The sequence below is a fragment of the Stenella coeruleoalba genome, assembly GCF_951394435.1.
Source record: "Stenella coeruleoalba genome assembly, chromosome: 1".
Classification (NCBI taxonomy): domain Eukaryota; kingdom Metazoa; phylum Chordata; class Mammalia; order Artiodactyla; family Delphinidae; genus Stenella; species Stenella coeruleoalba.
Genome location: NC_137169.1, coordinates 31,759,080 through 31,780,402, shown reverse-complemented (window position 1 = coordinate 31,780,402; position 21,323 = coordinate 31,759,080). Strand labels below are relative to the sequence as shown.

Sequence of the window (21,323 nt, the reverse complement as noted above, 5' to 3'; positions counted from 1 at the left end):
CACCCCTTTCTGGGTGGGTGAGTTCTTTCCCAACATCAGAGATTTCACATGAGGAGTCAGCACGGTGAGTGAATTAGAGCAAGGGCAGCTGGCTACTTTTGAGGGATGATTTCGTCCAGCTATGAGTGGAGCCTGCTGAGGCTTCCTTCTTTTCTCTGGACCTATTTCTGTGTCAAAGCCAGACTATGGGTCAGGAAGCCAGGCTGCAGCCTGCAGAGCTACCCTGGGCTCTGCAGACTGCAGTACACACATCCATATTCCTCCTGGGTGTCCATTTCCCTGCTTATGGCCACCAGAACTTCATGACAGGTTCCTGTTCACTGGTGCTCAGACGCAGAGTTGCTGAACATACTTCTTGTAGACATGAAAGGATTAGTGTGTGTGAACTGCTTTGTCAACCTCAGGGGTCACCCGCAAGAGGCAGCATTGTTAAGAGTCAGTAGCACATGGTTGGTGTGTTAGAGATTCGAGAAGCAGACACCAAGATGGGATTAGGTGTGCGAGAGATTTATCAGGAAAATGCCAATGAAAGATAAAGGAGATGGGAGTAGAAGCAGCAGGGAGAGCCTTCAGACCATGACGTAGATCTGACACCTGGTGGGAGAGTGGGAAGGAAGGATTGGGTAGGAAAATCTTCACACTACAGCGTAGCTTCGAGAGAATCTTGGCCAGATAGATGGGGAGTCCTAAAGCTGAGGATATCCTGTAGGAGAGACTCATGCTAGGCAGGAATAGGCTGGCACTCATACCTCCTCCGTGCTCGTCATTGGCTGTGGCCCCTGCGCGAACACGATGGTGGAGCCAGAGGGGCAGCAGCTGTCAATCAAATACACCCCTACAGCAGGCTTTCTGGAAGGAGTTAGGATGGCACGTTTCCATGGCTCCCAGTGTCCCACCAGCTACCAGGGGTCAAGCCGCGGACAAGTCACTCAACCTCCCGAGCCTCAGTTCCCTCATTTGCAAAGTGATGGATGATAGCACTGACTTTCTATGACTGTTGTGAGCATGAAATGAAATGATGTGTGTAAGCCTCGATACATGTTAGTCATCATTATTAGTACAGGCAGACCTTGGAGACTGGGTTTCAGAGCACTGCAATAAAGCAAATATCACAATAAAGCCAGTCACATGAACTTTTTGGTTTCCCAGTGCGTATAAAAGTTACGTTTACACTATACTGTAGTCAAATGTGCAGTAGCATAATGTCTAAAAGAACACCGTAGGGAGTTCCCTGGTGGCCAAGTGGTTAGGATTCCTGGCTTTCACTGCCGTGGCCCGGGTTTGATTCCTGGTTGGGGAACTGAGATCCCGCAAGCCACGTGGCACAGCCAAAAATTAAAATAAATAAAAGAACAATGTACATACCTTAACCGAACAGTACTTTATTGCTAAAAAATGCTAACCATCATCTGAGCTTTCAGCACGTCATAATCTTTTGGCTGTCATAACATCAAAGATCACTGATCACAGATCACCATAACAAATACAGTAATGACGAAAACGTTTGAAATACTGTGAGAATTGCCAAAATGGGACACAGAGACACCAAGTGAGCAAATGCTGTTGGAAACATGGCACCAATGGGCTTGCTTGACACAGGGTCGCCACACACCTTTGTAGAAAACACAGTATCTGTGAAAGTGAAGCACAATAAAACAAGGTCTGCGTGTATTATTTTAGACAGCATGAGATTTAGAGCAAGAAAAAACTTAAGCCTCAATCCACTCTTGCCAGCTTTTTCATCTTGGCCAGTTACTCTACAGAGCTTGGAATACTGCCTGGGGTGTAGGAAGTACTGTGCAGTGTTAGCTATTAATGTCATTATTTCCAAATAATAGTATTTATTGGATCAATTACTCCTGGGAAATGCCACACTCTAGAATGGCATTCAAGGACCTCTGCAAGATTTCAATTCTGTTTTGCAGTTTCCTTCCCCACTACACACACACACACACACACACACACACACACACACACACACACCCCTACGTTCTAGCCTCATTGGGCTACTCATAGCAACCTTGAAATGTCATGTTGTAATAATACAGTATTATATTATCCACTGTCTACCAAATACTTCTTGTATGCCTGGCACTGTGTAAAGTTATACGTATACTATCTCATATCATATCTATTCTACCAATGAGGAAACTAAGCCCCAAGAGTGTAAAATGACTTACTAAGCTAACAAATGGTTTATCCGTCTCTGTACTTCTGTCTGTAGAATGATCTCCCTGCCTCCATCCATTTCTACCTTCCAAAACACGACCTTCTTTTAAAGGTCCAGTTTCATTGCTACCTCCTCCAGGAAGCTTTCCTTGGAGGATACGAAGGGAAGAATATCTTCCCTCTAGTGGGCAGATACTGGGCCCCTCTTCCTTAAAGGGCTGACTGAGCCCATCATACAGATGGAGGAGGCCCAGAGATGTGACAACGGTCCAAAGTTGTGCTGTCTTTTGCCTGGACCAAACCTCCAAGATCTCAAAGACCCTGTCTGTGGACAAGGAAGGGTCTTCCTTCCTGAGGGGCAGAGCCATTGTTGCTTATAGGAAATAGAGCTTTTGTAGGTGGAACTGACCTCCTGCTGGGAGGATGGGGCTGGGTTTCCCCTGCTCTTACACTCAAAAAGTCTCTAGATTCAAAGCCCTTTTCACAAGTTCTATACACACCCATATTTGCTTGCTTTTCATCTCTCTCCTTCATAAGGGCAGGATGGTCCATGAATGTTTAGCTTGCATGTCTTCCCCAGCACTTGGAACAGAGCAAGACTGGCTCTTAGAAATGCCACATAAAGTTTGTTGAATGACAAATGAATGAATCCAGAAAACAAAGCTCTGACATTCCTGCTATACTACAGAATCCTCAGCTGCAGAGACCTCACCTGCAGCCATGTCCTCACCATGAAGTTTTTTTTCCTTCCTCTTCCCAACCCTGGACTCATTCTTTCTCTTGACAGATCATACCATCTATCCAGTACAGACCCACTGTGCTGGGATGAACAGTGCTGGCAGGCTTTAAACCACTGGGTGGTCTAGGAAGTCTTCCCTGAGGAGGGGATCTACCTATAGATGGAGTGCTCCCTAAATGTTTCTTGATTTACTATACTAACTAGAATATAAACTTCATGAGGGAGAGAGGGACTTCCTCTGCCTTGTCCATCATGGTATCCCCCAGCACCTTTATCCGGTATTGACAGAGAGTGAGCCCATTTCTTTGAATGAATATATAATACTAATATTTCTTCATTCATTTAATCAAATCAATGCTTTTCAATGGGAGTGTCTGTGTGCTTTTAGTAATTTCCATTTTTGGTCATCACAGTGATGATAAGGGTGGTTCCTGGCATTTATGGAAGAAGAGATGCCATCTCTATTATATCTTGCAATGCATGGGGACAGGGCCACATGGAGTAGACTTGTCCCATGTACCACATGACTTTCAAATGACCTGCCAGACCCTCATGCAGATGAAAAATCTTTTCATAACTATCAGAGCTTAGACCCTGACTCCCTTTTACATGGGAACAGAACATATTTTGTGCCCTTAAATATCAACTAAATTTCCAGGAACACCACTACCTTGTAAATAGAAAGATGATTGTATTTTGTTTTATTGAAGCTTTCCCCAAATTTGTTCATCTTTCCAGAGAATCCCGTCACCCACGGGCACTACTGCATTAGTAGCTGTCGTGTTCCCAATGATTCTACCTTTAGGTCCCAGTATTCTAAAAACTTCAGAACGTCTTCTCCGTTATTTGGGCCCAGTCATTTACATAGCGGAGCACCTATTATGTAACTATAATTTATCTTATGTCATCTTTATTTTACAGTTAGGCAAGACATCGATTATAAATATGATGCGTGCCGGTGGGTAACTCTATCCCTGGGTTCTAGTCCCGGAGGGGCGGGTGATTTACTCTCTACCCACTCGTAGGGAAAGCGGCCGTTGGGTCCGGCGGAGGCCCCAGCGGAGCGGTCCTCCGCGCGCCAGGGGTCGCTGTGGCGCCGCGCGGCCGTGCCGGGACTCTCTCGCGTGGCCGCCCCGCCTCGGGCCCCCGGGCCGAGTGGGCGGGCACGACTGCGCCCAGGTCGCGAGGCGCCCTTCGACCAGCAGCGCCCGGGGCGGGCGGGTATAAATGGAGCGGTGGCTCCCCCGGCCGCCTCTCTCCGCCCCGGGTCGCCGCAGCCTCCGCCGCTTTCGGGCCTAGCAGCCTGAAGGGAAAAAAAAAGAGAAAAAGATAAAAAAAACCCCGAAAACCCTTTAAAATCTTAAAAAAAAAGAAAGAAAGAAAAAAAAAAGAGCGAATCCTCCTCGGAGAACCCGCGGGGAAGTCACTTTTGCACGCTTCCGGCCTGCCCGACGCCGCCGCCGCCGCTGCCGCACCTGGGCGTTCGTCGGTCCCCGTCCGTCGGTCCGGTGGTGAGCCGCTCGCGCGCCCGCGTCCACGCGCCTCAGCCCGCCTCTCGGCCGCGCCGCGTGGCAGCCCCGCGCCCGCCGCCCTCGCCCCCCGCGCGCCGGCCTCCGCGCTCCACGTGTCCGCGCTGCCCTTCGCCGGCCCGGCGTGGGAGGCGGCTGCGCGCTCCGGCCGCCCGGGGCTTGCCGAGTCGGCACCGACAAATATTTGGTTTCCCTCTTCCCTGGGTTGCTGTAATCTTAAACCGTCGGGAGCCCGAGGCCTATATTTATAGAGAAACGCACGTTCCGGAGGCCGCCGTGGGCACCACTGGCTTGCCTCGGGAAGAATTTTTGTAATTTGGAGGACAGTCCCCGTTTTCATTGTTTTCATTTTTTGAAATTGGGAGCTTCCAGACCAGAACAGCTGAAAATTAACAAACTCCCAGGGAGGGCCATATTGTTTTTGAGAGCCTTTTGTCTGCGGGTGGGCAGTCTCGTCCGAGCCGTCTCCGCACTCCTCTCCGGCCCTCGGAGCCGACTCCAGCTTCTCTGAGCTTCACTGCCACCTGTGGGCCGCGGCTCGGAGCGGAGCCCCCTTTGTCCTGTGTGGCCCCCCCTAAGAAGTCCTCCTGGCGGGGCTCGGGGTGCTGGGGGCTGGGGAGATGAACGCTGCGGCCAGCAGCTACCCCATGGCCTCCCTGTACGTGGGTGACCTGCACTCGGACGTCACCGAGGCCATGCTGTATGAAAAGTTCAGTCCTGCGGGGCCTGTGCTGTCCATCCGGGTCTGCCGCGACATGATCACCCGCCGCTCCCTGGGTTATGCCTATGTCAACTTCCAGCAGCCGGCTGACGGTGAGTATAAGCGGTGGCCACAAGTCCGTGGGCTCTTTGGGGACCCTAAGATTCCTTCTCCGGGCAGGTCCCTACCCCCGTGGAGAGGGCATCGCGACAGCACGTTGCCACAGAAGCCCTAGTCGGGGACGGGCCATGGGAGTTGAGAACGCGGGATCCTGGCATCAGACGACCAGAGTTTCAGTCTTGCTTCCACAACACTTGCTAACCGGATGACCTTGGGCTGATGGGTGCTGGTGGAGCCCAAGGAGGCTGTAAAACAGGACCAGAAGGAAGTCGCTGTCATTCCGTATGTGGGCGGTTTGCTCTGTGAGCCTTGCCTGGTCAGTGGCCAGGTGTTCGGGCCCCTCACAGGCCTGCGGAAGGGACAGGATGATTGAAACACAATTACTTAAAAAATGTTACCTAGCCAGAGCTGTTGCCCCCTCCCCTTACTGTACCCTGGGCTGAGAGTCTTTGACTTTGTGCTGGTGAGGGGTTTTTCCGGGCAGGTAGAAAGTAGGGGAACAATGTTGTGTGTTGAACTTGAGCAGGCACTTGTGTTAGCACCACCAGAGAGTGTGTGGTGCTGGGCCAGCTCCCTCCTCTGCGTGCTTGCCACCGGGGCGGAGGAGTTCTTTCTCTGGACAAGCCCTGGGCTGTGGAGCGTGGTACGCAGGTAGTCTGGGGAAGCGCCTCTTGGAAATCCGCTAGGCTGGTGGGGATTATGGCCTCAACCTGTGCACAGTGCTTTATACTTGACACAACCCTTTTACTTCATCCCATCTGAAGAAAATAGGACTTCTGAGGGAGAAAAGCAGCTGCAAAAGGTGGGAGGCTAAGCTGGGACTGTGGGTGCAGTGCTCTGCCAGCCCTGACTGGGGCCGTAGCCTGGAGCGTGGAGAGGTATGCTGCAGGCCTGGCCCGAGTGAGGCCAGAAGAAACCTAATCAGGGGCTGCACGTGACTCCAGAATAAAAGGGAACAACTGTAGAGACCATTACTGGGAGAAACAAGCCATTCTGTGGCCAAGGATCTCCGGGTCCCTATTTTTGTCACCACTTTGTTCACTGTCCGTGAAGCACAGAGAATGTCACTTGCCCAGGATGCAGCTGAGACCAGAGAATTGGACTTGTTGAGAGACACAAGGCACTGCTACCGTCAGTTCAGTGTGCTCTGGCCGCAGGGCACAAAGAAGGTAGCTGAGTGTGGCCTTTTAAGGGGGGAGTGGTGGGCACATTGGCTGTTGTCTGCCTCCTTGACTCTTCTGAGCAAAAGTCCTGTCACTTAGAGAGAGTAGCAGAAGCCATTGGTTAGTGTGTCTGCCAACACATACCTCTGCAGGACCTCTCCCTGCTATAAATAAGCGCAGCCAGATTTGTCAGACGAAGCCGAGTTGCCTTGTGCAGCCCTCTCCGGAAATAGACAGGAGCTGTGTTGAAATGGGCTGCTAATTCACGCAACACAGTTAGGGGTCCCAGGCTGTGGATCGCAGAGTCCTCACAAGCGAGCCCTTCTTTCTGTCCCGGACTTGCACTGACTTGGATCTGCCGTCCCCACTTTCCCTGATCTCCTCCCCTCTCACGCTGAGCCAGCCCACCTGAGGAAAGTGGGAAAGATGGTTGGAAATAGGGCAAAGGAGATACCTTGCTGGCTGACTGGACAGCTGAGCCTGTGGAGGGGCAGAGTTAGGGATTATGTCCCTGTTTTAAGTGAGACGGTGCCTTGAGGCGGGAGAAACACCCTCTACACCCATCCCTTCATGGAGGAGGAGATTCTGGGAGATGTCAGTGCATAAGTCAGGGGAAGTGGGTCTGGGTCCTTTTTGCTACCAGTAAAGAGAAGTGTTCTGCTGACAGGTAGGGGTTATTTTGGTCTCTGGTTCTTTAAATGGTCTCCGTGGTGTATACATGGATTGGGTTGGGAAGCTAAGGAAGCGTCCCCAAGCACTGGGTTGAGAACTTTGTTGGGCACCAGGGCATTTGAAAGTCCTGGAATTCCGTAGAACGCAGATGAAGACTTCTAGGTAGCCTAGAAACCACTAGGTGCAGGGCCTGCCTCCACTGTCAACTTAGGCAGAAAGGGGTTGCAGTTTCATCCTTCTTGTCCTGATGATACAAAGAACATTTCCATGTGTGGCCATCATTTTGATGATTGAGGCTTTTTTGTCAGAATCAATTTCTGTTCTCAGAAATTGAAAATATAAGAAACTGGGCTGAATTTGGAGATAGCACATTTTCCCCAATCAAACGCTCACAGGTTTTTTTAGTCATTGTCTCATAGACAGGTTGTAAACTAAGTGACAGCTAGTTGATAATGCTGATGCAATACCTTACTGAAAAATAATCAGAAAGTCCGCCATTAGTTTCTTAGTCAGTAGTTAGCTATACCGTTTAGCCATCCTGAACATGAGTTTGTCCATTTTATAAGAGGGATCATTTCACCTCTTCCACCTTCATCCTGGTGGGCAGTAGGCTGCAAAGTCGTTTATAAATGATAAAGCTTAGTCAAATGTGAGGTGTTATTTGATCCTGGTGCTATAAACCCATTTAGATTATCTTGCATAACCTCCTTACCCCAGAGGGGTTGAGACTTCTGCCATGAAGGAGGACGATTAGCTAGAACTTAGCCTCAGTGGCACTGCAGCCCAGAGGAATCTGATGTCCTTTAATTTTGATAGAGTTGAATTTCATCAGAGTGCTTACCTTGAAAGTTCTGGAGTTATCTGTTCCTGGGATGGTGGCAGGTAACGTTTTATATCCTTGACTGAAATACGTTTCTCTCTTGCAGCTGAGCGGGCCTTGGATACCATGAACTTTGATGTGATTAAGGGAAAGCCAATCCGTATCATGTGGTCTCAGAGGGATCCCTCTTTGCGAAAATCTGGCGTGGGAAATGTCTTCATCAAGAACCTGGACAAATCTATAGATAACAAGGCACTTTATGATACTTTTTCGGCATTTGGAAACATTCTGTCCTGCAAGGTAAACACTGATTAAATGATTTCAGCAGAATAATTACAGAATCATGACAACAAATACCAGATGGGGAATTGCTTGGAATTGGGTGACCGGGTATGATAATTTCCAAAATGCTGGAAATGGCTCTGAAGTCTAAAAGTTCACTGCAGCAAACGTCGGTGCCACAGCCCAGCATAAACCAGCAGGCGCTTTCGTGTCTTTGTTTATTCTTCCCTCTGCCTGAAATATCCTTCCTGTTTTCTAGCTTTGGAAGGCATCAAAAGGTTTCTCCTGGGGAGTGGGGGGCTGGAAAGTACCAGAGCAATGCCTCTGGTCTCCAGGAAGCTGTACTTAGTCATGTTAGAAGCATGAATTCACCCTCTTCCTTCTCCACGCACCTGTTTATGTGGAGCATTTTGTACAGCTCGTGTGGTGGTGGTTTACATGTCTGGCTCCACACTAGACTGAAATTCTGTTGTGGGCTTGGAAAGTGGTTCGTCATTCTGTAGCCCTGTGGTTTTGCATCCAGATCTTAATATTTTTTTTTTAATGAAGTAAGAAAACATTTGGAATAGAAGGAGCTTAATGGTGGCTACCATTTTTAAATGGAACATTATTGGGTACCTGCCGTAGTCTCCTGCCTTTTGAACATGGATGGGCTAGAGGCCTCTCAGACCCAGGAGCCCACACGGCTCTCGAGTCTCTGCAGCTGGGCAGTGGCGCTGAAGTGGCCCGCCTTGTCTTTGACAGGTGGTGTGTGATGAGAACGGCTCTAAGGGTTATGCCTTTGTCCACTTCGAGACCCAGGAGGCTGCCGACAAGGCTATCGAGAAGATGAATGGCATGCTCCTCAATGACCGCAAAGTGTGAGTGTCCCAGTCCGGAGCAACAGCCGTCGCATGAGCCAGCCGTGGCCCCACCTCGGTATTAACTGGCACACACAAGGCGGCTACTGGTTCTCGGCCCAAGTGTGGCCTGCTCCTACCTCTCCACTCCAGGGCTGGTGAGTCTCCCTGCCCGAGCCGTGGCAGCCCTTTTGACTCGCCAAGGTGGGCTTTCTGCCCAAGCCATGGCTGGCCTGCCGCCTCTCCCTTAAAAGCATCCGTCTGTGGGTTTTGTGAGCGTCGGCAACAGGGGCTGGCTGGAAGGCAGCTCTTAAGCCCACTCTGAGCAGGGGTCTTGGCCAGCAGCAGAGTGGAGAGGGCCCTGGACTGACCAGGAGCTGTGTACTAGTCATGTGACCTTGGCCTTCTGTGATTCAGGTCTTTCCGTGGGGTCACTCGCTAGGGGTTGATGCAAATTGTCCCCTCCACGTGGCTAACTTATGACTCAGTGGTCTTCAAATACAAGGCTGGCTCCACAGCAATAATTAATTTGGTTACAATGAAAAGTCTTATCCCATTGCAGAAGACTGTTCATAATAGACCTTGTTGCTTTGGTGTGGTTATTTCAGAATGGAGAGATGGGGATCTTAGTTAAGCCATGCAGGGAGAGAAGGGACAATAAATCTTGGTTATGACAAGCAAGAGTCATTTCTGTCCTTTGTGTTACTGAACAGACCAGGCGATGGCTTGTGTTAATGATGTGCATGTACCCAGTGGTCAGGTCTTCTAAAGGTATCACTGGAAAAAAGCCTAAAGATTTTTCATGTATGGATACCTTTCCCTATTAAGTGTAAACAGCACCAAAACAAATAAAGTAAAAAAAGCAAAGGCTACCTCTTAGTTCACTCCAACAGTCTCACTCCTAGGATTAACCACTGTTAACAGTTTGGTTTGTATCCTTCCAGACCTTTTCTATGCATTTACATAGATGCACAGAAATGAACGTTTTAAAAACATGGTCATCAGGTTTCTTCACGAAGGCAGTGTGATGTGGTAGGAGGAGCCCTGGCCTGAGCCAGGAGCCCTGGGGCTGGTCCTTGTAGGACAGTCCTGCCTCTTTCTCTTTCTGCTGGGGAGTTGGGACGTCTCTGAGCTTGCTCTCTTGGTGGTTGGATGGGAACTCGTGTGTTTTAACCTCTCCTGTCAGCCTTTAACCTGCGTTCCTTCGGGCCCCTAGAAATCATGTTTTGTTCCTCTGAGTGATCACTGTTTTTCACGATTTCTTTTTAGGTTTGTGGGCAGATTCAAGTCTCGAAAAGAGCGAGAAGCTGAGCTTGGAGCCAAAGCTAAGGAATTCACCAATGTTTATATCAAAAACTTTGGGGAAGAGGTGGATGATGAGAGTCTGAAAGAGCTATTCAGCCAGTTTGGTAAGTCAGGGTCCTTTGTCCCACGTGTCCCCTTTCACAGTCCACCAGACCTGGAATTCATCTATTTTTACTTAACAGATGAGCCCACCTAGACCCAGAAGTAAAATGCCTTGTATGACAGAGGCCACAGGGTAGATAGGAATAGACTCCAGGCCTCGGCTCTTGGCTTCATCCTACTTTGTCCCATCCCCAAGGCCATCTCAGCAGCTTGGTCAGAAGTAGAAGGCCAGGCGTGATGCCTCTTTCTTAGAGTCCATCTGGGCTCAGCCGGAGCTTGCTTCAAGTGGGCTTCTAGAGAAGCCTTCTCTCCTTGAGCTGTGATAGAGATGCTGTTACTAATAGTTCTGTCTTTGGTAACAGGTAAGACTCTAAGTGTCAAGGTGATGAGAGATCCCAGTGGGAAATCCAAAGGCTTTGGCTTTGTGAGTTATGAAAAACACGAGGATGCCAATAAGGTGAGAGCACCATGAGGGTCGGGGAGGATTTGTAGGGAGTGGCCCTAGTGTGTGGGCAGGGCCTTGCCAGCACATGGTAGAGCTGAGTTGTAATTGTCTGAGTACCTAGTAGTGATGCATGGTCACTGTGCTCTGGAATTGTCTTCCTAAGGGATTTCACATAACTGTTTTCAAAGCACTTGACATGTGCCCATCACCTCAGCTGTTCAGTCCTGTAGGTTGAAAGAGTAGGGCAGGCATTTGTTCCCATTCATGGGTGAGGGAACCAAGGGCCCCGAGTTGCTGATCTGATAAAAGAACAGTAGCCGCTTCCGGGAGAACCATTGTGCTAGGCCCTCAACATGTATCACTCAATACCCTGAAAGAACCGGAGGAATTTAGTGGCAGCCAGATTATCAACCTAGGCTCGTGTCTACCATGCTTGTATTTATACAGCTGTACAGTTTCTTCACTGAATTATCTGGACCAGTGACCCATTTAAATATTAACCCCATTTTACTGATGAGGAAGTTTGGATTGGCTTAGCTGACTTCAGAGTGAAATTAATTTTTAGCCCTGTAGGGACGACTTTTCTCTCAGAATATTTGGTGGGACTTAACAGACCTCCAGAGCAAGGCCCCTGCCTCTGCATCTTGATTTAAAATCATGTATTTCCTCTTCAGGCCGTGGAGGAGATGAATGGAAAAGAAATCAGTGGGAAAGTCATTTTCGTCGGCCGTGCACAGAAGAAAGTGGAACGGCAGGCCGAGTTAAAACGAAAATTTGAACAGCTGAAACAGGAGAGAATTAGTCGGTATCAGGTAAGAGGTGGTCTCAGCCCAGCCTACCAGCAGGGACTGTACCACGAGATGTTGGCAAAAGCATCCTTAGTTTGGCAGGCTTTCTTTTTGGGGACCATGAGTCTCCTCTTCTCATTTCTCTCAAGATCATCAGGTTTAACAGGATGTACCTACCAGATACAGCAGCGGTTCTGGAACAAGGATGAAGATAATTTATTCATTTAGGGACTCTATTCTGGAAGCCTCAGCCTGTTCTTAGTCATGTGCGTTCTGTTTACTTAAATGATACCACTTTGTTTGGCACGGTGTAAGGAAAGCCCTGCTAGGTCAGTGGTCAGCCAGACCAGCTGTGAGAAAGGCTGGGACTGTATCGATGGTCCTGTCAGAGTCTTCAGCAGTAGATTCTCAGCCTTGAGCCTGCATCAGGATCCCCTGCAGGGCTTATGAAAACAGATTGCTGGGTCCCACAGCTTCTGATTCATTAGGTGTGGGTTCTGGCCTGAATTTACATTTCTGACAAGTACCCAGAGATACTGCTATTGCATGTCTGGAGCCCATATTTTGAGAACCACTGTCTTAGGAAATGTGTGAGGTATAGAAGTGCAATTAACAGACTTTTCTGCTTCAGGGGGTGAACCTCTACATTAAGAACTTGGATGACACCATTGATGATGAAAAGTTAAGGAAAGAGTTTTCTCCTTTTGGATCAATCACCAGTGCTAAGGTATTTTATACTGAGATGTAGGGATTGAAAGCAGAAGTTGTAAACTTGCAGAGGTTTATTGCATTTGTTTCATTGAAGGAATAGGATCTAAATTTTCATTTCTGAGAGTAGCTACCACATTCATCTAGCAAATTCCTCCTGGCATTCGGTTACCCATCTGAGTATATGCTCTGGAAAATGACATTTCGTTAGGTTAACATTGCACTGTCTCCCAAGTACTGGGATGTGGAGATGCATCTGACTCAGTGCCTCCCTGCCAGCCCCCCAAGAGCACCTGAATCTTTCCCATTCTTTGCTGCTTTGTGCTGGTGTGGGGACAGATGGTGCCACAGCATGAGCAGGGGAAATCCAGACGGGTTGTCTTTCACTTGTCTTGAGGCCTGTCTCTACAACTCTGCCACACGTATTCCTTGAACGAAGGTGTGTGAGGATTTTGGAGCTGGGGTTGGGAACTTCCATCTGGTGTCCTAAAGGAGAGGGAGTGGAAAGTTTGTTTCTCCGTGTTTTGCAGCGTGCATCATCTGCTTGATTTTCTTTGATAATGGTAGCAACCGAGTTAGCTGGGGGAGTAAGTACAAACCCCCTTGTGAAGATAAGGGTGAGAAGAGAATGCTGGTTAGGCGAAGATGTTGTATTGTGTGTCCTTGGTGCTTTGGGTGTGTGGTGGGCACTGATGGCATCGGAAAGTTTTGGGGCATAGCCTGTTGCAGACTCTATGCCTGCTCCACAGAGGTGAGGCAGATGTCACAGAGTCCTCCAGGGGATGAGAAAGGAGGCCAGCGGGCCGGTAAAGACTTGGTGACCCTGCCCTGGCCCTTAGCTTGTCACTCACAACCCAGGAGCATTATCAGTGGTCGCAGGGCATTGGCCAGAAGCCACCCCCAGGAATTTCCTCAGTTCCTCACCCCCTCCCTCCTATCACCCCCGTGACGGGCCTCCAGCAGCGCAAGGAATGATAGTCTCTCTTAGCGGACCAGCACAGGAGTCAAGATGGCATTTGCAAGAAGAGAACAAAAGAACTGTATCTTGAAGTTTCCCGGCACCATGCCCGAGATCAAGGTGTCACATTACTTTCACACACCTTACTGGTCCACCTCGTTGGTAGACAGGTGTTGGGTTGATACACATCTTTACTCCCATGTCCTCCTCTTCAGGAGGCTCACCAGGCGGTGAGCTAAGACATGAGTGAAATGTAGAGATTACAGAGTGAGACTAGAATCCAACTGCTTGTCTCCTGGCTGGTTGTAGTTCTGCTGTGTTTATTCTCATTGAATTAATGGTGGCAGTCATTGATTTTATGACTCCTGCCCACATGTATTTCAAAAGCATGTCCTAACCTTGCTAAGAGCTTACTAAGTTTTGTTCACCAAGGTCTTGGGCAGATGAGTTTTACAAATAAGATGCTTGATGCTAATGTCCAGATCTCTGTGAGTTCCCAGAGATAGCTATGCTTCTAGGTACGAGGAAACATCTTTGGGTTCCTGGTTCAACCATTAGCCATATCACAGTATTTGGGAACTTGAGTCACCTGGGGATCTAAAAAGGAAAAAGCTTAGTTTCTCCCTTTAGACTCTGTGATTCAGTTGGTGACTCAGTTGGTCTGGGGTCCATCGTGGGACTGGACTGTGAAGCCTTGACCTAGACCTGGTAACTCTTGGAGTGGAACCCAGGTTTTAACACACAGACATCTTTGTGCTAAGTGGCTGGTCTCATTTTGTAGGTGATGCTGGAGGATGGGAGAAGCAAAGGGTTTGGGTTTGTCTGCTTCTCATCCCCTGAAGAGGCAACCAAAGCAGTCACGGAGATGAACGGACGCATCGTGGGTTCCAAGCCACTGTATGTTGCCCTGGCCCAGAGAAAAGAAGAGAGAAAGGCTCACCTGACCAACCAGTATATGCAGCGGGTGGCCGGGATGAGAGCGCTCCCCGCCAATGCCATCTTAAATCAGTTCCAGCCTGCAGCTGGGGGCTACTTTGTGCCAGCAGTTCCACAGGTGGGTATGCAGTATGCTCATGTCTCCTTGGAACCTGCCTGCTGATAGCTGCTCCTATAGTCCGCAGTGGTTGGGGAGAGGGATTTTTGGATATTGGAATTCTAGAATGTCACAGTAAAGATCCTTCAAATAAAACAAGGAAGGACTTAACTCGTGGTTGTGCACACACAGTGACAGGGGTAAAGTAAAAGAGTCCCTGTTAACTGGCTGTCCCTCCCCCAAGCTCTTGAGTAGAGAGCACCTCTGTCCTGAATAATTAGCCTAGGGCCTGGTAGTGAGATGAGGTGAGATGAGCTACTTCTCTAGTGTGGCTTCAGGTCCTTAAATAAAAGGGCTTGGCTGCTCTTTCTTACAGGCTCAGGGAAGACCTCCATATTACACACCTAACCAGTTAGCACAGATGAGGCCTAATCCACGCTGGCAGCAAGGTGGGAGACCTCAAGGTAGGTGGTGGGGAACAGTGATTTGATCACCCAGGATGTACCTGTCCTGGCCTCCCCTCCCTGCCCCCTCTGAGGCACAGCCTAGGTTCGGCTGTGTCATTCATCAGTGACGTGCATTTTTTTAAAATTAATTTATTTATTTTTACATCTTTATTGGGGTATAATTGCTTTACAGTGGTGTGTTAGTTTCTGCTTTATAACAAAGTGAATCAGTTATACATATACATATGTTCCCATATCTCTTCCCTTTTGCGTCTCCCTCCCTCCCCCCCCCAATCCCACCCCTCTAGGTGGTCACAAACCACCGAGCTGATCTCCCTGTGCTATGTGGCTGCTTCCCACTAGCTATCTATTTTACGTTTGGTAGTGTGTATATGTCCAAGCCACTCTCGCTTTGAGTGACGTGCATTTTTTGTCTCTTCACCAGGCTTCCAAGGAATGCCAAGTGCTATACGCCAGTCTGGGCCTCGTCCAGCTCTTCGCCATCTGGCTCCAACTGGTAATGCTCCGGCCTCTCGTGGCCTCCCTACTACCGCTCAGAGAGTCGGTGAGCAAACTGGCCTTGAAGTGTGGCCCGGGGAGGAGGGAGTCAGGACGACTAGGCTCTGCTCAGGGTTGGTCAGTTCGTTGGGCTCACCGTGTTGTCCGGTCCTGGTTCTTTACTCCTAGCTGTGTGCTTAGGTGGGTACTTAAGGAGCAGGGAAACAGTATGAGTTCTGAGTGTTGGTTCCTTTTAAGATTCTTTGCCTCATCGGTGACTCACGTGAACAAGGTTAATTGTAGAAATTTGTTAGCTGAATGATGACAGAGGCAGCCTGTTCTTTGGGTGGGGTTGGGAGATTCAAGGGACTTCTTTGCAGATTATGTCCTGTGTTCCAAGAGGTGGCAAGAGTTGTATGTTTTCTGTTGGCTCTTCCTCGAAAGTAGCGGTAGTGGCCCCATGTGTGATGTGTGCTGTATGAACATGCTTTGGAATTGCTCCTTCCGTGGGACGTGGCCAGTTGGACATCTGCTGCCAACACTGATGTGCATTTGCTGGTCTGTTGTAGGGTCTGAGTGCCCGGACCGCTTGGCTATGGACTTTGGTGGGGCTGGTGCCGCCCAGCAAGGGCTGACTGACAGCTGCCAGTCTGGAGGTGGTATTGGATGCACACAGAATGGGGAAAGATGGGATTTGACGGGTCTTTGCCCAGACCGATGGGCTTTAATTTTACTTGTCCTTTTCCTAAGGTGTTCCCACAGCTGTGCAGAGCCTAGCGCCTCGTGCTGCTGTTGCCACCGCTGCTCCTCGGGCTGTTGCACCTTACAAATACGCCTCCAGTGTCCGCAGCCCTCACCCCGCCATCCAGCCCCTGCAGGTGAGGTCCATCTAACAGAACCCTAGAAGGGTCCCCCCTGCTTCCACATGATTCAAAAGCTGCCTTGCTTGGATTCCCTCAACAGGTATTAAATGCCTGCTCTGTGTCAGGGAGCCGTGTCCCGTGTGGTGACCCTGCCCTTGGGGGACTCTCTAGTGGGAGAGAAGGGGCTTGCAAGTGTTCTTCTGATAATGGTTGGCTCAGCAATGCCCCCGAGGAGGCAGCTGTGCTTCCTGCTCTCCTCACCGCGTGCACGGGCTCTCTCGGCTCTTTGAAGCTTCTATTTCACTTTCACATCCAGTGGTCGAATTGATCCTTAGCTGCTCTCCAGGTGACTGGGTGGCAAAGAACATCTTAGATGAAAGGTTCATCTTCAGAGGTATTAGGCTGGGTGGAGGAATTGGACCTGGATCTCAGGTTCTCTAAGCTGGAGCTGCTATCTCTAGAGTTGTGCCTCTCAGGCAGGCCAAGCAGAGAGCTTGTGGCAGAACTCTGCAGTTTGCTTGGAGGAGCTGTGCTGGGCCTTGCTTCCTCCTGCTCTGTGCTCTGAGTTGGAAATTTCCCAGAACTTGGCACTATGAGAAATATTTTTGCCTATAAGACCCTACTTTTAGCACTGTGACTGGTATTGACGGTCTTTAGCATTTAATACAATAAAAACATGCGGTTCAGTGAAAGTGATACAGGATGAAATTATAAGCATTTTCCTATTCATGTCCTTCGACCCAGTCTCTACTGGGAATTCACCCTAAAGGAAAACTAACGTTCAGGAAAGGGCTACACATACAAATGTTCATGGTACCTTATTTATTAACAAGGCTTCGATGTCTTGGGCAGCCTTGAGTAAAGTAAAATCATTTGGTAAATGATTGTGTAGCATTGTAGGCTTTTCTTAGTCATTTCCCTTCTCTTCGAATAGCACGTGGCATTTTAGCTGTGGTTGGTTGTGGTTTTTGCTCACACCACTCTGTTCCTCTCGCTGAATCCCCAAGACTGCAGTCAGTTCCCTGACAGCAAAGACAACTACCTCCTTCTCCTCTTTAACTCAGTAGACTCGAGTGGTTGTGCACATGACCACTGTCACTGTACTTACCCGGGTGCTAATCCACCGCCTCTCCTGGTTCCCAGGCACCCCAGCCTGCGGTCCACGTGCAGGGGCAGGAGCCGCTGACCGCCTCCATGCTGGCCGCAGCCCCCCCGCAGGAACAGAAACAGATGCTGGGTGAGTGACCCACGTGCTTGCAGAAGAGGGGGCCAGAGCTGCTACTGACCTGGACACCAGCGTCCCTTCTCTACTGGGATGCCACTGGGTTTTTCACGGAATACCTTCCCACAGGTGAACGTTTGTTCCCGCTCATCCAGACGATGCACTCAAACCTGGCTGGGAAGATCACGGGGATGCTGCTGGAGATTGACAACTCGGAGCTGCTGCACATGCTGGAGTCCCCCGAGTCTCTCCGCTCCAAGGTGAGCAGGTTCCCAGACCCCCGCGGCTTCCGCTCACTCGGCTCAGGAGGGCAGGGGGTGGCCTTGGACACCCAGGGGCGGCAGAGAGAAGGGTCTGCTGCCCCTGTGACCTCCTCGTGTGACCTGAGGGCTGCTGGCGCGTGGGTATCTGGGAAAGCGGTCAGCACCAGGAGAGGCCACCGCTGGGCCTGGGCGCCAGGGAGGGGTGGAGGGGCTCTCCTCAGGTGTCACTGACCACCTGAAGCTTCTCACAGGTGGATGAAGCTGTGGCGGTCCTACAGGCTCATCATGCCAAGAAAGAAGCTGCCCAGAAGGTGGGCGCTGTTGCTGCTGCTACCTCTTAGACAAGGACAAACCGTATGTTTGGCTCTCTATTTTCTGCAATGGTTATGACTCTCGACCCATCTCCCTGAAAGGTTAGGGCCAGTGTATATGTAGAGCCATGTGTCTATCCCTTAACCTGGTAACTTGGGCAGGCTGTCACCTGGGTTTTTTCTGTCACCTGGATGAGTTAATATGGAAAAAAGAGAGTCCTGGTGGTAAATTAGAAGACACAAACAACAGTTTTCTCCATAAAGAGCACCTGGTTAGATCTTTCTCAAGAATCACCTTGTTTGTCTCGAATAATGGTGGATATATGAGGCATTGTCATAATCCGATCCCACAGCCTCATTTCTATGAACATCTCCCTAGTTTGGCTTGAGGTTGTGAGGTCAGTTGTGTGGCATCCACAGTTTAGCTCTGGAAACACAGCGGGCAGAGGCCTTGGTGTCAGAGTGAGAGAGACAGACACACCTGGCTACAGTTACAAGGTGTGTTCCCATCGACTTCTGCATTTGGAGGCCAGGGCCTCTGTCTGCAGGGACTTGGGGCAGTGAAGCTTAGCTAGGACCTCTGACGAGGACTGGTGGTTGCCTCCACATGGAGAAAAGAGAGGACCAAATGAACATGGGCAGAGGCAAGGGCAAAGAGCACATGGTAAGGGCCAGAGCTCGTGTGTTGGTAGGGCTTGACTTGGCATGGTCATAGCCCCTTGTCAAGGGCCTGAGCCCTGTCATTTTGAGTTTAAGCAACGATGGCCAGGAAGGGTCAAGGTTGGGGCTTTACATACAAGTACCCTCGAAGGCACTGGTTCTTAACCAGGGGTGCCTTCTCAGAGGACATTTGCCAATATCTGGAAACATTTTTGGTTGTCACAACTGGGAATATTACTGGTATCTAGTTGGGAAGAGGCCAGGGATGCAGCTAAACGTCCTGCAATACACAGGACAGCCCCCACAGAAGAATTATCTGGGCCAGAATGTCAGTGGGCACCAAGGCTGAGACCCTGCTCTACAGTACTTACATCAGAGATTCCCGTGCGTCTCTGAGGTTTTTTTGATTTTGTATTCATAGTGTCGGTGCTTTTCTTTTCAGGATTCAAAAGCCAAATAACCCCTCATGGAATTCAGCTCGAGGTTTGAAGATGTCCTAGCTTGTCCTATGGACCTCAACACCAAGAACCACAAATTGCAAATTTAATAGGTCATTTTGTATCAAAAGGTCAATTATGAAGCACCTAGAATTTTTCAATTAAAAGAATATATTCTCTGGGTTCTGATATGGCCCAAACAGTGTTAACTTTTTTTTCTATTGTGAGTTTGATTTTTTCTCCCCAGAAACTGGTTTTATTTGATGTACCCAAGTCTTAAGTTTCTCAATAAAGAAAAAATCTCCATAAAACTGCCTCTGTTTTTCTCTGACTACAGTTTTCTGTATAAATTCCAGTTTTCACTGCAAGTAATTTTTGGATGTAAATAGGGTCAAGTGAAGTTCTGTATATCTTGCCATCCTTTCCTGATGGTTATAAGATTATTTGGGATTAGCAAGGTGTGCAGAACTGTCCCATTGCGTTCTACTGTGGGAGGACCTTTATATTGGGAACAGAAGTCTAGTACAGTCACAGCAGAGCTTGGGTCTGGCACAGGAAAATCGGGTAAAGGGTGGCATTGGCGTGCTTTCCAAGGACACATGGTGAGACACGCAGAACCTATCTTGCCTCTCCCTTCTTGGACTGTGTTGCTCGGGGTTTGCCAGTCCCCTCTTATCTCCTACTGTCAGTTTATCCTGCAGGCAGGTCCACTTGCTCAGATTCTGCAGCTGGCAGTAGGAAAAGTTTCCAGAGATCCAAGTGGCTGGAGGCCAAAATGTTCTGTGGTTCCTTCAGTCCTTGAAGCGACCTTAACCTGGTCAGGGTCAACTACTCTACTTGCTCTCCCTGTCCTGCAGCAACACTTTTTTTTCCCCTTCTTCCTTGAAACTTAGCAGGCTGTCCTTCCTCAGGGCCTTACCCAGGTGGTCCCTTTCCCTGCAATGTTCCCTGGTTTGTGCCTCTTGGCAGGTTCCCCCTTTTTCTCAAGGTATGCTTTCGCCTTAACCCATGTAAAGGCCCAATCTAATGTAGGTTCCCCTATTTTCTAATGTCCGCAGTTAATGCGAGTATGTTTCTTCTATTAACGTCAGACTGTCCCTCCAAACCTAGCTTCCTGGGACCTGAGCAGTGTGGGAGCCTGCGTGCCAGCCGGTGAGGGGGTGGGGCCGTAGGCGGGGCCCAGGTAACGGCTTCCGGCGGAAGAGCCGAGGAGCAAGATGGCTGCCACCAAATGGGTCCTGAACTAGGGTGGGCTGGCGTGGGGTTGAGGCGGGGCTCGGACTGAGTCCAAGTTGTGGGCCGTGTGGACTGGGTGCAGACCCAGGGCCCCAGGCGGCATGTGGCAGCCTGGGCCGGGGTCTCTTGTGGGGGTCTACCCCTCAGCTTGTGAGCATCTGTGACCTAATGGCTTTGCGGGCCCTAGCTCTGCCCAGACCCCTTTCCCCTCTGACCCTGGACCCCGGGAGGTAGTGAGATCTGTTATTGCGACCTCAGACCGCATCCCAAACTGTCATGCTCATTCATTCCCTAAATTCTGCAGCCCTGCCCCCTTAGGTAAAGGAACTCCAAGAATAATTGGGAAATAACGGAAATAGCCTTGCTACGCGGGTTGGTGAACTCTATGATGCTATTGTATGGCAGTGTTAACAAGAGGCGGGTTGGGGGTTTTGGGAAATGACCACTCCATCCAGAGAGGTAAGGGCAAGCTTCCTGGAGGCACAGGGGCCAGAGATTTGAAAGATTAGGAGTTAAGCAGGTAGCTAAGCTGGAAGAGGCTGTTGCTTGAATGGAGAGCAGCGAGAGTGAAAGCCCAGAGGGGTGAAGCAGTCTAGCACTTGGGGCAAGTAATTTGCATTGGGGAAGCAAGGAGAGAAGAGGCTAGAGAGGTGGGTAGGGCTCAAGTTCTGAAAGTCTTACGTGCCATGCTAAGAATTTGGATTCTGTCCTGTGGTCATTGGTGAACTTTTGGAGACTATTTGGCAGGACAGTGATGTAATCAGATTTGCCCTTTCTTGGAGTCATTCTAGTGGCTGTGTAGAGAGAGAGAAACTGGAAGCAGTCAGCCCATTTACAATAACCAGGGGCTAGATGTAGGTCTGAAGAGGGATGGGGAGAGGAGTGTACCTCACAAGTCATTTGTATACCCAAAAGACTATAGGGACCCCTCCTTGCCCTCCCTGTGGCTGTCTTGCTGACAGGGTGTTACAGCAGCCGTACCAAGAGTGTGGGGGACATCGGTTCAGAAAGCACT

General features: G+C 49.6%; 1 protein-coding gene across 6 annotated transcripts; it reads left to right on the top strand.

The window, feature by feature from the left end:
- The first annotated feature begins 3,957 nt into the window (after positions 1–3,957).
- PABPC4 (poly(A) binding protein cytoplasmic 4) lies at positions 3,958–19,407 on the top strand. 6 transcript variants are annotated; one of them, XM_079917311.1, is made up of 16 exons: positions 3,958–5,250; positions 8,019–8,212; positions 8,939–9,054; positions 10,303–10,442; positions 10,803–10,897; positions 11,560–11,697; positions 12,305–12,400; positions 14,121–14,393; positions 14,749–14,836; positions 15,264–15,383; positions 15,886–15,972; positions 16,067–16,194; positions 17,323–17,416; positions 17,531–17,661; positions 17,916–17,975; positions 19,078–19,407. In XM_079917311.1, the coding sequence occupies exons 1-16, from the start codon at positions 5,058–5,060 to the stop codon at positions 19,093–19,095; spliced, it is 1,971 nt and encodes a 656-aa protein (XP_079773437.1). In that variant the 5' UTR covers positions 3,958–5,057; the 3' UTR covers positions 19,096–19,407. The 6 variants fall into 6 exon arrangements, with proteins under 6 accessions (XP_079773437.1, XP_079773440.1, XP_079773439.1 ...); XM_079917312.1 differs by having other exon boundaries at positions 3,963–5,250; positions 15,264–15,335; positions 17,916–18,018; positions 19,078–19,406; XM_079917310.1 differs by having other exon boundaries at positions 3,964–5,250; positions 17,916–18,018; positions 19,078–19,406.
- Positions 19,408–21,323: the final 1,916 nt, after the last annotated feature.